The sequence below is a fragment of the Euprymna scolopes genome, chromosome 14, assembly GCF_053919585.1.
Source record: "Euprymna scolopes isolate OS-2025 chromosome 14, ASM5391958v1, whole genome shotgun sequence".
Lineage (NCBI taxonomy): Eukaryota > Metazoa > Mollusca > Cephalopoda > Sepiida > Sepiolidae > Euprymna > Euprymna scolopes.
In genome coordinates this window covers 81030602-81047322 of record NC_136495.1, presented here as the reverse complement: position 1 = coordinate 81047322, position 16721 = coordinate 81030602, and the positions used below count along the sequence as shown (strand labels likewise).

General features: G+C 33.2%; 1 protein-coding gene across 1 annotated transcript in view; it reads right to left on the bottom strand.

The window, feature by feature from the left end:
• LOC145293119 (palmitoyltransferase ZDHHC6-like) overlaps positions 1-15337 on the bottom strand; it is a 57047-nt gene extending 41710 nt beyond the window's left edge. Inside the window, exon 1 of the mRNA XM_080139509.1 lies at positions 13632-15337. Within this exon, the coding sequence (XP_079995635.1) occupies positions 13632-13925 (294 nt within the window). The 5' untranslated portion in view covers positions 13926-15337. The remainder of the gene's footprint in view (positions 1-13631) is intronic.
• Positions 15338-16721: the final 1384 nt, after the last annotated feature.

Here is a 16721-nt window from a genome sequence, read left to right as displayed (position 1 = left end):
CATTTCTCTCTGATAAGCTCATAAAAGTAGTGGTTGATGGGCAGAAATCAGAAGCTCACAGTATTAATGCTGGAGTCCTTTAGGGATCCATTCTGGGCCCAACTCTCTTCTTGATCTACAACAATGATCTAAATCACATCCTTACATCATTTGTAGACATTTATGCTGATAACACTACCATCTATGGCAACATATCAAAGGCCGTAAGTGACCAAGTTCTATCTGATTCTCTCTCCTCTTATCTTGAGTACGTGGTGCAATGGAGAAAGAGGTGGCTGGTTACATTTAATGCATTAATTAAACCAAGCTTCTATCTTTACATCATCAACGTTCTGATCCCCATCTAGCATAAATTGAAATGAATGGCTCTCGTCTTGGGGAAGCTCCATGTTTTAACAAGCTTTTAGATCTGACCTTTACTTTTGATCTGAGATGGAACACATATAACAAATCCGTTGCCAAGGCTGCTGGAAAAATGGTGGGATCATTCTACTGCTCCAGTAGATATCTCACTGCTGATGTAATTCTGCTGATGTAATTCTCTATCTGCATAAGAGCCAAGTACATCCAAGGATGGAGTACTGTTGCCACATCTGGGCAGGAGCTGCTAGAAGCAGCTTATTCTGCCTTGACAGAGTTCAAAATAGACTCCGTAGGCTTTTCTCTTTCCTGCAACCACTTTCCCACAGAAGAGATGTTGCAAGCCTATCTCTGCTTTATCATCATTTTCATGGCAAGTGCTCGTCTGAGCTCCAATCTATGGTTCCTCCTGACCTGACATTCACGAAAAACACTCGTCTAGCTGAAACACTTTTCCCCCACTCTTTATCTGTTCCTAAACGCTAATGTAGATTCTATGAACAAAGCTTCTTTCTTAGAACTGCACGCCTGTGGAACTCTGTTCCATTTTCCTGCTTTCCAACTGACTACAATATGGTCATCTTCAAGTCTAATGTGAACAAGTTCTTGATGATCCATCCTCTTAAGTAATCCAATTTATCAAATGTCCACTATTAACGATGACTACAACATTTTCCCACTGACTACTGTACACTCATTAACCTTAATCCTCGAGTGGCCGCCGGGACTTGTTAAATGGTGACTCCTTTGTCGAATAAAAACAAAAATAGTCCGAAGAATCCAAATAATATGAACAGGAGAACTTTTCACTTTCTGAGAGCTTTCTACAATGACAACTAATCATGTCTTTGGTCTTGGTAATATTCACTTCCAGACATGTGTTTTTGATAGTTTATACATGAGGGAGCTAGTGCATGTCTATCATGTTATCTAGAAGTTTAGGAGTTGGAAACATTGCCCTGTGATGCTCAAGCATTCATGTTACAGGTTGAGTTTCACTGCTAACTACTTAAATAGTCAGTACAATACAAATACTCAACTTCCGGGGTACCTTTTTCTGATTTGTTGAAGTCTGATTTCAGTAACCAATAGAAATCGAATATTTTGTAAAATTAACTCATCAGAATTAAGTATTTATGGAAATTGTTTTGCTGCTGCTAGAACAGAGTTCTACAGACTACAGAATGTAAAATAGAAAAGTATTTTTTAAAGTTTGCTGATTATATATATAAAAAAATTGAATAAGACTTTCTTCTGAAACAAAATATTAATTGTAAGAAATAAATTCAGCTTAAATAACAAAATACACTTAGACAAGAGAAAGGCGGGTGGTGAGAGAGGATGACACTACTATACAACAAATTTCCTTCCTCTCTCAATGTGTGCTTATAAAAGGCACAATAATTCTGAAAGTGTCAGAAAGGTAAACTCTCAGTCAAGTGATCAAGTTTCAATTCAGAGTTTCTTTGATTTGTTGTTTATTTATAGATAAAATAGTTATCCATGGACACATGCTTCACTGTATCTATGGCTCATCAGCATGGCTGACTATATTGAAGTTCAATCCTGCAACCACAAAACCTGTAGTTGTGTACATTACTGTTATGCTACGAAGCCTCAGTTGAAATTAATATGCTATCTTATTGCCTTAAATTTATACCATTTTTGGTTATTTTTTCCTGGCAATAATTGTATTCAGTATGAGTTACCACCTTTAGAGTTTTTATGTTTTTAAGAAGAATTGTCTCCCTTATATTCTAATTGCTCAACATTCTAGGAACGTGTATGAATACATGTATATAAATATATGCATATAACATATTCGTTGTTTTATGTATTTATTTATTATAGATGAAATAGTCAGCCGTGCTGATGAGCCATAGATCTGGCAAAACACATGCTGTGGATAACTAGTTTATCTATAATAATTAAGTAAATGCATAAAGCAACGAATCTACGTCTATCTGTGTTTATATTTACATATGTGTAGATATTTATATACATGTATTCATACACTTCTGTAGAATGTGGGGCGATTAGAATGTAAAGGAGACAGTTCTTCTAAAAAAAAAAAAAAAAATCCAAGGATGGTAACTGAATACTAAATACAACTAAATACTGAATACATTTATTGCTAGAAAAAATAACACAAAAATCAGCATAAATTTAATATGGTGTTGTATTCATATAAAAATACAAAAATAAATAGTTCTAAATCTACTTTTAACCTTAAAAGAGACTGACTATTGGATCAATCTGGTTGTGAATATAATGCACTGAACCCAAATGTATGTTGCTTGACCTCACTCGCTTTTATTTTATATGAGCTGCTCTATCACTCTCTCTGTTTATTAACAGTTTAAGGTAATAAAGAGAAAAAAATAAAGAGGTTGGAATAGTCCATTATAAACAAAAATGGATCACATAATTTATTCTGTAGAAAGAGAGAGAGAGAGAGCGAGATAAAGGACAGGTTAATTTCGGATTTTGTCATTATTTTTGTTAATATTTTGTAATAGTTTTGTAAACTCACTTTTCCTCATGCAAACAATTTAGCCCAAGCTTAATGGATGGCCCAATGGGTCTCAGTTTAGTGCGTGTGCAGTATACTAGGTTTTCCAAGAAATACATTTCAGGTAAAAACATGTTTACATAGCTACGCATCATGTTGAAATTAATATAAAATCCAAAAATTATAAAAAATAATCCAGTAGAAAAATAATTACAAGTAAAACTAGAATTCATTGAATTATTGAATTGTATCATATGTGGAAGAGTAGTTGAATTGTATCATATGTGGAAGAGTAGTTTGACTAATTCTAAATGACATGCTGACTAATTTCTCTTGCTTTCCTTGAAATCCGCCATTGATAAAAATAGAAAATGTCTGATCATTCATCTCTACGATTTTTTCCTGAAAAATAGATTTAGAACATTTTCTACCAGATTATATTTTTGTAACTTTTGGAATTTATACTAATTTCAACGTGAAATGTCAGTATCTAATAATGTTTTCACCTGAGATGCATTTGTTTGAAAACATAGTATACTGCACAAGCACCCACATTTTTTGTAGGAGCTATATCAGACACTTTTCATGAGAAAACAGATTAGAAAAAGAGATAGTATGAAGCAAAGATTATATATATATATATATATAAGTAAATATTTCTGATATTGTCATCGAAAAACTTTGTCATCATTATGTTAAGGTTCAGTCAATTGTGAAGCGGTCATAGTGGAGAACACATTTAATGCTTTTATAACCCTAGAAAGGTTACGTGGCTTTGCCCAAAGTCTTAATTTCTATAAATTACATAAGTTAGAGAAAAAAAATAAAAGTAAAACCAAACTATTTGCTTTTTATTCTAATTTGTAATGTTTAAGTTGGCAACAAAATTAGAATGAAAATAATCATGGAAATCACAATCTTTTTCTGTAAGTACAACATGCTAAGCAATTGAGCTATGTCGCTACTATTAACTATATAAAGATACCAGGTTCCTCCAGTCAAATGTGGATTAAAATTAGAACAGATGGCTTTCTTTCTCTCAAATGTAGATCAGTGAAAGCAATGAAAGAAAGGATAAAAAGAAAATGAAAAGAACAAATGAAGACTTATTTCTCTCTTTTTCTTATTCACAGTGAATCTCTAAATTTTATCCCATTAAATTTCTGCATGGTGTTATGGGTGGCAGAGAGAGTAAATGTAAATGTGAGATTGAAACCTTCCCCCTGTTCCCTTATTTATGATGAATCAAAGATAGAATAATGATCAAGATTAAATATTAAAATCGATCAGAAGTATGTTTATTTTTATAGAACAGACCAGAAATTTACCAGAAATCACTGATGAAACAAATTCATGTAACTTTTGTGAGGAAAGCTATTCAAATCAACACAATAAGGGAAAACTGTCTTTAAATATAAAATATAGGAACCAATAAACACCTAAGAAATATTTATTGTTGTTCATTTTAAGTTGATTGTTTAATAGTTGCTTATTGCTTAAATTTAGATTTCATGTTTTGCAACATTTGTCTTCTGCTTCAAACATACGTAGTTTTACATGCATAACTTTTTTTTAAAATTAACTAAAGTTCAGTTTTACTATAAATTGAATCATGTTCCTTTCTTTTCTTTTTAAATGTAATATAAAAGTAAATAATGAGCGTATTTTAGTCTTTAAAATCCACAAAACAACAAAATGTTTAATTACTTTTAATGCATAAGCACACAACTTTTCTATCTTGAATTCTTTTTTTAATGTTGAACGAGTTTTAGTACAAATCATTATGGTCCTTATTTTTCTCTTTTTTAAATGCAATTTTTAAGTTTTCTAATGGTTTTTGTGAAAATCTTTTTATTCATTACCGACAGTCTGGCTATTCCACAAATTTTACTTACTAGAACCTCAGCGATGATGTCATTTTTCAGCTCAAGGTCCTTAATGATATATTATGAAGGTCGTGATCTAGGCTATTTCTGAAATGGATTAGACTGTTGACTGCTAGTCCTGTTTAGTTCTAGTAAGCTCACTTTCCCAGGCTTTGTCTTCTCTCTTTAAGAAGAGGTTAGTTTATTGCTAGTCACCTGAGGCGTCCCTACCAGAAAATACCAACGAGGCTGCCCAAGCATTTTTTGCCGGCACTGGGTGTTCCGAGCTTTGTGTAACATCTTCCAACGGTGAGAGGAAGAGAAATAAATGCTTTTTGCGACATCAAAGTAACACAAAACAAAGATAAAACTGCATTAATAATATCACTGATAGATAGAAAATATACAGAGAGAAAGAAATAAAGTGCAGAGAAAGAGAGTCATGATTGGGTTCAGCTATTTTGTTTAATGAAATATGAACAAGCAGTTCCTAGGACTTGGGAGTGGTCTATTGGCAATTATAGTCGCAGCTATTTCCTTTCATGCAGAATGATTGATACATTATCCAATATGAACATTTTGCGAGGGAGTTCCACTTTTCAGCAGTTGGATTGTAAACGTCAAACTAACAACTACAAATAAAACCATCTCAAGTGGATGGTAACATTTAACGCTACAAAGACTAGGCTTCTTCCCTTTAACAATTACAAATAAAACCTTCTCAACCATCAATTGCCACAACAAATACCCTACCCGAGAGCCTATCTTTCAAACTCCTTGGCCTAACATTCATAGGCAACATGAATAGAAACAAATACATTGAGGACATTGCCAAGGCAGTTGCAAAGAAGGTGGGCTCCCTTTACTGTGCTAGAAAATTAATCACACCAGAGAGCATCCTATATTTTTACAAAGCACAATTCACCCATGCATGAAGTGTTGTTGCCACATCTGGTCTGGTGCATCTACCACTAGTCTCCCACTCTTAGACAGGGTTCAAAAAAAGAGTACCTTCCCACTTTTTCTTCCTATTAAATAGACTATTCTACTCTACAGGCTCATTACCTGCAATTAAGATGTGCCTTGTCAAACTTGTAAATCTGTATAGAATTTCAAACAGAAACCTTAATCCACGGGAGTAGCTTGCTCATATTCCATTAGCCATGAATGGATAAAAGTCTTAATTTGTAATCGCATTCTGTGATAACTTGGAATTGTTAAACTTACCGAAGGTGGGTAGGAGGGGAAGCAAGACACTCGTGTGGATGATGCTGAACCATTTTTCTGTAATTAAAAACTGGGTGCCCGGATTTGATGCATTATACAGACATGCTAGTATTATCAAATCTTGCTGAACAAGAGATCAGGTATATAAAATATCCTACACTTGGTCTCACTTCAGTAGTTAATGTTCGGTTTTTAGACAGAAGACATGTGTGTCTACGTTAGCAGGTTGTTATTGTTACAAGAAAAGAAACAATGCCATTTCATTGCAAGTGTCTTCATTTACTTGTCGATAAGATAATTTTATAATTTTTAATATTGCCCATATTAAGGACTGACCAGCTAAGTAAGAATCAGTTCGAAGTAGTAGTCTTCTGGAGGTTGAAAGTTCAATCCTTAGTATGGACAATAAATTACAAATTACTTACTAAAAATTTCTACTCAATCATGTTTGATGGAATGAGAATTACTCCTGTTAATTAAATTGGAGTTTCATTCAAAAATGCATACATATTCCAGGGTTTAACAAAACGAACCTGAAGCAAGTCGGAAGTTTCATTGATCGAAAAGTAACATCCAACCAAGATGAGAATAGTAGTCCCAATAAGCAAAATTACGATACCTTATCTAAAAAATTTCCAAATACAAATTCTAACGTATCAATTGGACCCTGAATCTCGATTTGTGTGAGAAGTATTAATATGTAAATATTAAATAATAAACACATATATTCCAAACTATTTGATGAACTTCAAACTTAGCATAAAGCACTCTTCTTGACATCAGATCAAATGTCTAATTCTACTACTTAAGACAAATTACTTTTATTCAGAGAGGATTTTTTTTTTTTGGGGGGGGGGGGTCATAACAGATTTTCTCCAAGATGCTGAATCCCCACTTTCACTTTTTCCATTCCCATATTCCACTCCAATTTCATTTCCGCTCATGCAAGTTCCACTCCCATTTAGAGATCTAATTGCTTGTTTTTGGTTCTAAACAAACTGGAAAAACAGTGAGCGGTGTCTACTTTTTAGAAAGGGTTGGGATGATTATTAGTAATTATTTTTTTGTGTCTTTTTAGTTGTCCACTCTCTAATTTTTATTCCTATGAGAGTGAAAATATATAAATTGAAATAAATAGGGATATTTTAGGTAGGTTAGTCTATAAAGTAAATGTGGTATTATGGTGTTTACTGAAGTGCACAGACAAATAGGGATAAATAAATTTTTAGTTTAACTGCAACAACACTCACCTTCAAATTGACGATTTTTATAAGTTTTCAGGTCTGCTGAAAACGAAATTTAAATTTGGGGCAGACAAATAGTTTTCTGAGTATTAAGACATTTTTTTTTTTTCAATGTATTACTTAATGAATTTCAGTGGCCACTATCATTCTTAACATGGGGAGGGGCTGTTTTGTAACATGCATGTGCATTAGTACATGTTCAGTTGGGAAAACATGGCTTCCATTGAAAGCATAAGGAATTACATTAGATAATGAAGGTCTTAATATCCAGAAAACTACTTGTCTGCCCCAAATTTAAATGTGATATTCGTTTTTAACACACTCGAAAACCTTAAGAAAGTCGTCTATTTAATGGTGAATGTTGAATTGCAGTTAAAGTAAAAAAAAAAAATACCCAAATGGTTAGCGAGGAGTGTAGTGTAGTATCTGTTCTGATACTACACTTCCCCTTTTCTGTTTTCGGTCAGTGAAGGAGAAATCCTTCTAGACTGAGATAATTTTTATTTTTGTTCCTATCCAGAGTGGCCTTTTTTGAGGAGCTGGATTTTCCTCACATTAAAAACTGACCTTGTGTCTAACTCTGCCCTCGTGGGGAGGCAAGTAAAAAAGAACAATATTTCTCTTATTTTTGTTTTACTTCAATAAATTCTCAGAAATCAAGGGAGCCCTGACTTAACAGTTCTGTTGGGCGTACCATTTTTTAAAAAAAACTATTGTCCACCTAGTGATGTGAGGGGGTTACTATTTGGAGCCATGTGACTATTCAGTAATGAGATATGTCTTAAAATGCAGATATGTCTTAAAATGCACTCTGTCATGGTGTGGATGAGAACACCGCTTTCCATTCAAACAAAAACAAACAATGATTATGTTTGTTGACAGAAACAACCATGTGACTGATATGTGCGTGGGCATGCGTTATGTCGACTTTCCTTTTGTCTTAACTACAAATGGAGGAAAAAACATAGAATATTCAATAATCAATAACAGCAAACTTTTGATTTCAAGCTGAACTTAATATAAACATATTCAATATACATCTAAAAAAGGAATTAATTGTAATCATTTATTCATTTATCGACTAGGGATTTTCTTTGAGAAGGGATTAGTTAGGGCAGAGTGCCTCTCGTCTGGGGCGCTGTCTTCTCAATTCCACTTTCCGACTCTGGTGTCTAAGTTCTTGCAGTGGGAGAGAACTAAACACTGATCTTAATCCAGTTAGGAAGCAGGAATCCTCCTGAATCACAGTCAAGTTGTTTGAGCCCAGCAACTGCTGAAGCAGCAGTAACAGTAGTTCAAACAGTCCTTTTCAAGGCTACCTTTTCCACCCTACTTGTATGCAACTACTACTATCTGCCTGCCTTCTGAGACTACCCTCTACAACCAATGAACACCAGCTCATTCCTGCGGCTTCCAGTGTTTCCTGCAGCAGCCTTTGGTGCCTCTTGCAGCCACCCATTTCAGTGCCTGTTGACATCCGGCGACTCGTACCAATGCCCACTGACATCCAGACACTGACACTGTTGTCTGGTTGCCTGTTCCAGTGCCTACTTACGTCCAGCTGCCCTATTTTAGAGGCTGATCCTGTCTCACTCGGACTGATCACAATCTCCAAACCCTACAAATTTATCACTTTCAGTTTTACTTGGTAATTAAAAGACGATAACCATCGTCTTTAAATGAATATCAGTGTTTGTCATCCTTCTTTTGCTATTGACGTTATCTTTTTCCTGTGTCTATCTTGTAGTTACTGCCTCCTGACCTGCTGCAACATATTCTATAATCTTTAGAAATGTACATTTATGCAATGACGTCATGATCTAGCCTGTCCATGTAGTTAGTATAAACCTTTGTATAAAAATTGTTATATCAAAATATATAGCATAAAAAATGCAAACTCTTCTGTAAGCAACAGCTACAGCTTTGAAATATGGAAATATTGGTTAATTTTGTGATTGTGCAGCAGTCACAGAGAACTATTTTCTTTGGTGAATCAATGCCCCCCCCCCCCTCTGAGTTCTCCGGTCGAAGGCTGACCAATCAGCTAACAGGGCGCAATGATTCATCTGCTCCCTAAAAGTCTTAAGGGAACGTCAGATCCAGACTGCCAGCCTAGCAACATCTATCCTCTTTTGTCTCTTGTCCACCGGACATCTCGCTATAGCATTGACGGTCTCGATTTGAGACAACTGCTATCCAGCCGGGGACGACACAGTACTGACTGACCTTCCATGACCTTAAAAGAACTTTCTTTTACTTCTTCCCTTTTAGCAGCCTGACCTTCCAGTTCCTGCTACAAATAAAATACTCTTCATTGTTATTGTTTAAAAGGAATTTTGTGTTTCTTTTGTGCCTTTGCTATAATTTATTAGGAAGGTAAAACAATTCTCGCTAAAATGGTTATCGTCATTTTATGATGTCATAGTTAAAATCTTTGTGGAGATCAGATTTTGGTAAACTTTTAGTATGTTGTTTTCCATATATAATAGCAATAAAAGAAAATTATAAAACGCTTTCTTGAAATTACCTATAGAAAGGGCTACTATTTGGAACCATGTTAATAAGGGACTATGTAAGGAGATGAGCGAGATGTCTGTTCACATTACATTTAAACTTCTGCATATTCGTACATTCAGAGAAGCAGGAAACGGAGGGAATTTAAAAGTCTGTTAGAATAGAAGGCTTTCCGGCACCTAGGAACCTCTACAGTAAATGGGTTGGATTTTGCTGCGGGATGGGTTTGTCGGATGTATGTTTGCCGATGGGGCTACAAGTGCAATAAGTTCATCAGCATATTCCATTAAAGTAGTTGTAAAATTGACACAGAAATTCAATATTATGGCGATGAGACAACCATATGAATTTCTAGGAACATGCAAAATGAATCGCCGGTGCTGAAAATGTATAAACATTTTGACCCCTCTTAAAAATTCACCAAAAACTTCATAAAAAAAAAAAAAAGAAAAGAAAATGTATAAACATTTTGACCCGCTTAAAAATTCACCAAAAATCAGGAAATTAACTAATTTTTTATTAAATTTTCCGTTTTTATCAAATAATGATCATGAAATATAACGAATCCATTATTTGTATTCGAATCTTCATGGAAATGTATTATTTTGTTTAAATAAAAATACCTTTACTAAAGTTATGGTTTTCAGTGGTAAAAAAAAAAAAAAAAAATTAATTTATTTTTGCTTTTTTTTTTTATCAAAATAAAGCATTGTCGAGAGCACTCTGTTTTGGGGTTGTTTTGAAAATGGCTCGGAAATTTAAATTTTGTTCAGTTTTAATCTTTTTTTAAAATTGCGAATCTGCCAATACAATCAAAAGTAATCCAAAGAATTCACCAAAATGATTTTATACTAAAAAAATAAAAAAACGAAAAATTTTTTTTTTATAAAAATAAAATTTTATTAACAAAAAGGAAATAATTTAATTTTTAAACGAAAAAAGTCAATTTGGTAAAAGTTTTGGTATTTCTTGACATTAAGTCCAACTCGCCGTTCACATTCAAAATGTCAACTTTTATAGGTATGCTGACAATGAAGAACAGCTTTCAGAATAGACATCCCCACCCTCCTCATGTTAAGAATGGCTTTTGGAATAAACACCCCCAACCTTGTCAGCATGTCCGAAAGCCTATAAAAGTTGACATTTCAAATGTTGTAGTATACATCATTCAACATGTGGTAAGTCTCTCATTCTTTCGAGTTCCTTTTGTAATTTTTTCTTTAATAAAAAAGGGATTTTCCGTGGAGGGTTTATGACTGGCTTAATTTCTGGATCCATTGTAATAGTTCTCTAAAACAGTCCTTAAATTCCGAAAGTCATGTTTGCTTGTTTTAACTTCACATATTTTTTCATGAGATTGAGACTACAGGCCTTGATTCCAAGTATCGGAGATGCATCAATGTCTGCTATGATGAATGTGACATGATACTTCAAATTATTTCTTGTTATTTGAGCAATAAACTTGCCATGAATATGCACTGCTGTGTTGTTATAGGCAGAGAGTGTTGTCTTGATTGGTTTTAGTTTTGGAAGACTCGATAACCTGTAGAAATCTATGGGAAGAATGTTGATTTGACTGCTTGAGTCTATTTTAAATTCAATGTTGGTCCCATTGACTTGCAGTTTCACATTTCAAGCTTCAGATAAGGCATTATTTCTTACTTTTTTTTCCTTTTCGGGTTGAGGATTTAGCAGAGATGCAATCCACATAACTTACAGATATATCATCATCTGTAGAAGATGCCTCACTGTGTTTCTGATGCACTTTATGCACTGATCTTTTAGCAAGGCATCTACTGGCAAAATGATTTTTTCTGTTGCATTTGTTGCAAGTCTGTCTGTATCCATGAAAATGTGAGAATGCACAGAATCTGCAGTTTTTTTTTATCTTTTCGTTATTGCAGTTATTGTTCGAAGAGCTTAGCAACTCACTTCTGGGTCATTGCTCTATATTTTTCTTCCTTGCTGGGCTTTTTTTGTAAAATTGACCGACTTTAAATCTCTCTGTAAGATACCCATTCTTTGTCTAGTTAATTCAGCCGTTCTACCCGCTTTTATGGCTTTTTCTAGAGTTAAATTTGATTCGGCCAAAAGTTTTTCTTGTAGACAGGAGTCATTGGTGACTATAATTATAACATCTCTAAGCTTTCACAGAGTTTACCAAATTCACATTCTTGGCTGAGACTTTTTATTTTAGTGACAAATTCATAAAATGCTGCACAGTGAGAAACTAAAAACGAGAGAGTGTTACAAAATTCCTAAAATTTATCAAAGACTGTTAAAAAATTAAGGCTGTCTTCCTCAGACTGAAAAGTAAAATTTCTATAGATTTTACGGCCTTGTTTGGCGAGGCACTGCAGAAGAATACTTGTTTTGACTTCATTACTTTTTTCTAGCTTTTCTGTCGCTGTCAAATATATTTTAAGGTCTTGTTTAAATTCTTTCCATTTTTCAGAAAGATTTTCTGAGGAAAAATTTAGTGGAGGTGGTAGAATGAAGTGAGATTCCATTTTATTATTATTTAGGTCATAGATTTCTAAAACTACTTCTGACATCATGTAATATATGTCGTTGAACACGTGGTAATGTGACGACGTTGTGATAAACAAGGTTTATCTCTTTATAAGTAATGTGGAGATGAGATAAATAGTCTTACCATTGGAAGATGAAGTTATTTGAAAGAAAGAAGAAATCATAATGTTTTTACAACAGATAAAAGGAAGAAGATAGACATTGGAGAACGTTTATATAAGTTTTATTCCAAGAATGTCATTACTGGAAGATCCGACCCCGGACTTGCCAGAAATCCCAAAAAAGAAAGTCCGCAGTAACTGTCCTTCATATATAAAACAAATGTGAATGGAAAGTTTTCAATTTTGTTGGTGCATGTACAATTTTAAAAGAGATTAAAACGGAATAAAATTTAAATTTCCGTTCCATTTTCAAAACAACTTCAAAACAGAGCATTCTCGACAAGTTTTACAGAAAAATTAATTTTTTCAGAAGAATTACGAAAACCCCCCCCCCTAAATTCTATATTAATGAATTCGATATAAATCGAAAAAAATTAATTTCTTGAACTACTGATATTATCATTGAATTAAGCATTGCTTATTTAATATTTTCACACAAAAATTATAATTGCAAAAGTATTTCTATTTTTTTTTTTTTACTACATTTTTTGCGTTATTTTTTATATGGGCGGACCTGTATGAGAGTGTCCACTCCCTAAAAATGCGCATTTTACATCGTTATTTAACTTTTTTTTCAACAATTATCACAGATTACAGACTTAAGTATCATAATAGCAGAAAAATGTTTGAAAAAGAATGGATTGTCCGAAAGCCCAAAATGTCAGAAAGTCAAAAGGCTATCTGAAAATGACGTCAGGTAGTTGGACGGAGGCAGGGAGTGCTGGTTCCCCCCCCCCTCTTTAGCCGCGCACCAATGCACCATACAGTCCTATCATGAACGTTTATATAATTTTTGGTGCTAATGCACTTACTGATCCGATCCGCGCTATTTTTAAAATCATATTTCCAAGCTTAATTAAAGTTTTATGATATGTTTTTTTTTATTCAATTGTAAGGTTAAAGTACAGAACAGGTACAAAACAGTAAAACACCCTCCCCTCTCCATGTTAAGAATGGCTTTTTAAATAATAACGTTATTATTTTAGCATGGATCAATAAGTGAATGAGTACAAATTACTTAATTATCATAATAGTAATATATGGAAAAATTACGAAAATTCATAGTGATGGACTTTTTTTTACTAAAAATCTTTGGATATATTACTGTTTTCGATATGTCGATTAAGTATTGTTGTTTTTGCTTAACAACATCGATCTGTCGAATCTATCTTTACAAGTACCCCCACCCCAAAAAACAAAACAAAAAGATACTTACCGGCCTCCATCCATATGGGACGAATCCGGGTCCATTAAAAACGGCCATAAAATAATTGTATAGTGTTAATGCATCCCACATCATGAAGACCAAGAGGTTGATTAAGCCACCTAGGGTATTCACGGGCCACCACATCAGGGTACATGTTACAGACATGAAAGAGATTAAGAATATTATGAAAAGGGCCAAAGCAGGCCCCCAATGCAATAAACGTTTACAGTTTTTGAAGGCACTTGTTGATATGGATTTACTTTTGTAGATTACCCTGGGTTCCGACGACGTGCCAGCTGCCATTGCGATATATATATATATATATATATATATATATATATATATATATATATATTTTTTTTTTTTTCTAAACTACTGTAAAAAGTTAAACAGGTAAAGTTTTTTTTTTTTTTTTTTTTACAAAAGATCGTTTTGTTGTAATGTAGAACTGGTTTTAAAGGAAAACGGGGTGAACTGAAGAAAGGTCTTTATTTTAAGTGTGTTGAGAATAATCGAATATTTTAAGGAAACAAGAAAAAAAAAGTCAATGCAAGCCAAGCAAGCCCACACCAGAAATTAAAAAAAGAAAAGAAACAATTCTTTCTTTAAATTAAATGTTTGATTTGTGTTCATAGGTTCATTCTAGTTATTTTAAAACTCATAAAAATGATTTGCTAAATGCACTTTTTAAGAGAAAAGTTTCCAAACAAAATACTTAATAGATTTTAACTCGAAATGATCTCATTTACTAATATTTAACAAAAAACAAAATCAAACAATACTTATCGACTATAAACAATTTGACATTGCAGTATGTTGTTCAGGCCACTAAACTGCGGTTTTACCTAATTTCGCCTTTTATGTTGTAAATTGTCTTTTTTTTTTTAAATTATTTATTCTTTAAATACTTTCAAATTTATGGCGATTGTTTAACTTCAAAACCAAACACAGCTGACTAAATTTATAATAAAATGACTCTATTTTCCTTAACTTCCATATTTTTTTACTATTAAAAAATATTAAGAAAATTGTTATATACAAATAAAATTATGTGATGCCAGACGTATTAAAAAAGTGAAGCTTTAAAAAAAGTTTCTTTATTAATTAACAGACTTTTTAATAATATTTTATGCACCTTTTATATAGTTAAAAATAAAAACAAGAATTACCAATAAAGAAATGTAATGTCATTTTTAGATTATTTAATGTAGGCATATATAAGAAAACTAAAAAAGACATTAAGTTTCTTTCATTTTTCAGTAACCATTACGATTACCACCAAAAATTAATTTGATCGATCACTTTTAAAACGAAAAGTATTTAGGAAAGGCCAAATTCTTTCTTCCTAATATCTTTCTTGTCATTTTTTTGCTGTTGTTAGAATCGTCTTTTTCTGTTTGACTTCAAATAAAAGCAGAAACTGTTTTTTCTTTCGATTTCGAGAACTCCCCTCTCTTTCTCCTCGCCACTCGTAACTAAGTAAAATATCCAGTGTCACCTTTGTTATCGAGAAGATAAATTCTTCATTTCAATGATTTTTCTTTTTTATAGACATTCTAAAAAGCCGCTTGAACATTACGATTCGATCAGTGAAGCAAACGAAAAAGTTTTACATTGTATTTCCTTAAAGCAAAGCTCACAACAAACAAACCAGCCGACAGAAGACTTTTAAAAAGCCCCTTACGACATTAACAACCAACCGGTGCATTTTTTAAAAAGTAGCTTTTGGAATAGAGTTCTGCCTTAATTGAAGTTTAAAATTTACTTATTTTCTTAAGAAAAAAAAATGCTTCGACAATGTTCACTCGTTATCTATCTACGAGGGATATATTACTAAAATACAATTACCACAGTAATTCAATTTTTATGTAGTAGTAGTAGTAGTAATAATAATAATAATAATAATAATAATATTAGTAGTAGTAATAATAATAATAATAATAATAATTATTATTATTATTATTATTACTACATTTTGTGTGTGTCTGTCGGCATTGCCGATTTTATACTGATAGGCTGATCATAACAAATGAACATAGGCTAGTAACATTTTTTCTCAATCTTTCAGCAATTTCTGCAATATTCTGGCGGTTCCCAACAAGACAGTCTTTTGAAGTACTCCAACATTGCAATGGATCCCAATTTTCTCAGCCCACTTGTCAAATCTTTTTGCTACACTCCCCACAGCTCCCAGCACAATAAGTACAACTTCTACCTTCTTCAACTTCCACAGTTTTTTTATCTGCATTTTCAAGTCTTGGTAATTTTTTACCTTCTCCTTTTCTTTTACATCCATATTCACATAAGCTAGCACTGCTATATTAATGATTATTGCCTTATGTTCCTTTTTTTCCAACAAGACTCAATCTAGTCTCCTTGCTTCAATCACATTATCACATTGGATATTCATATACCATTAAAATTTCACATGATCACCCTCCACCACCCCTTCTGGAGCATGCCTGTAACATTATTTTTTACTGCATTCCAACCCTCTTTTCTTGCATATATCCCAATGGACCTTTCTCCCAATATTGTCATGTCGTCTCTTGTATTCCTTTTGAGCTAACTTCTCACAACTACTGACAAGGTGTTGTACATTCTCACCTTTCTGTCCACACAGTCGACATAGGGGATTTGCAGCCATTTTATCAATTTGTCCTGTACGCTTGCTCCTGCATGGCACATATAAAGGCTTTTGTCCCAACCTTCAAGTCAGATTTTGAAAACCATCGCCAGGGTTTTCCTTTGTCCACCGCCTCTGGTAGATCTCTATTGAACTGGCCATGCATTTTCTTCTCAATCCACTTGTCTTTCGTTTTTTGTTCATTTATTATCTTAAATTTCTTGCTTTTTACTACTTTGCTCTCTTGCAATTTTTCAAATTTTGATATGCCCTTTATAAGCGTTTCTTTACAGTTGGACACGTAAACTTTCGGACTATTTTCTTCTTCTTTTACACATTCGTCCTCGTTCCCCCTCTTTTCTTTTCACATATAACCTATCTTCATCATTCTTTACTATTAGTATTATTACTATTAGTACTATTACTATTAGTACTACACCTATTAGTATTATTATTAGTAGTACTATTACTAT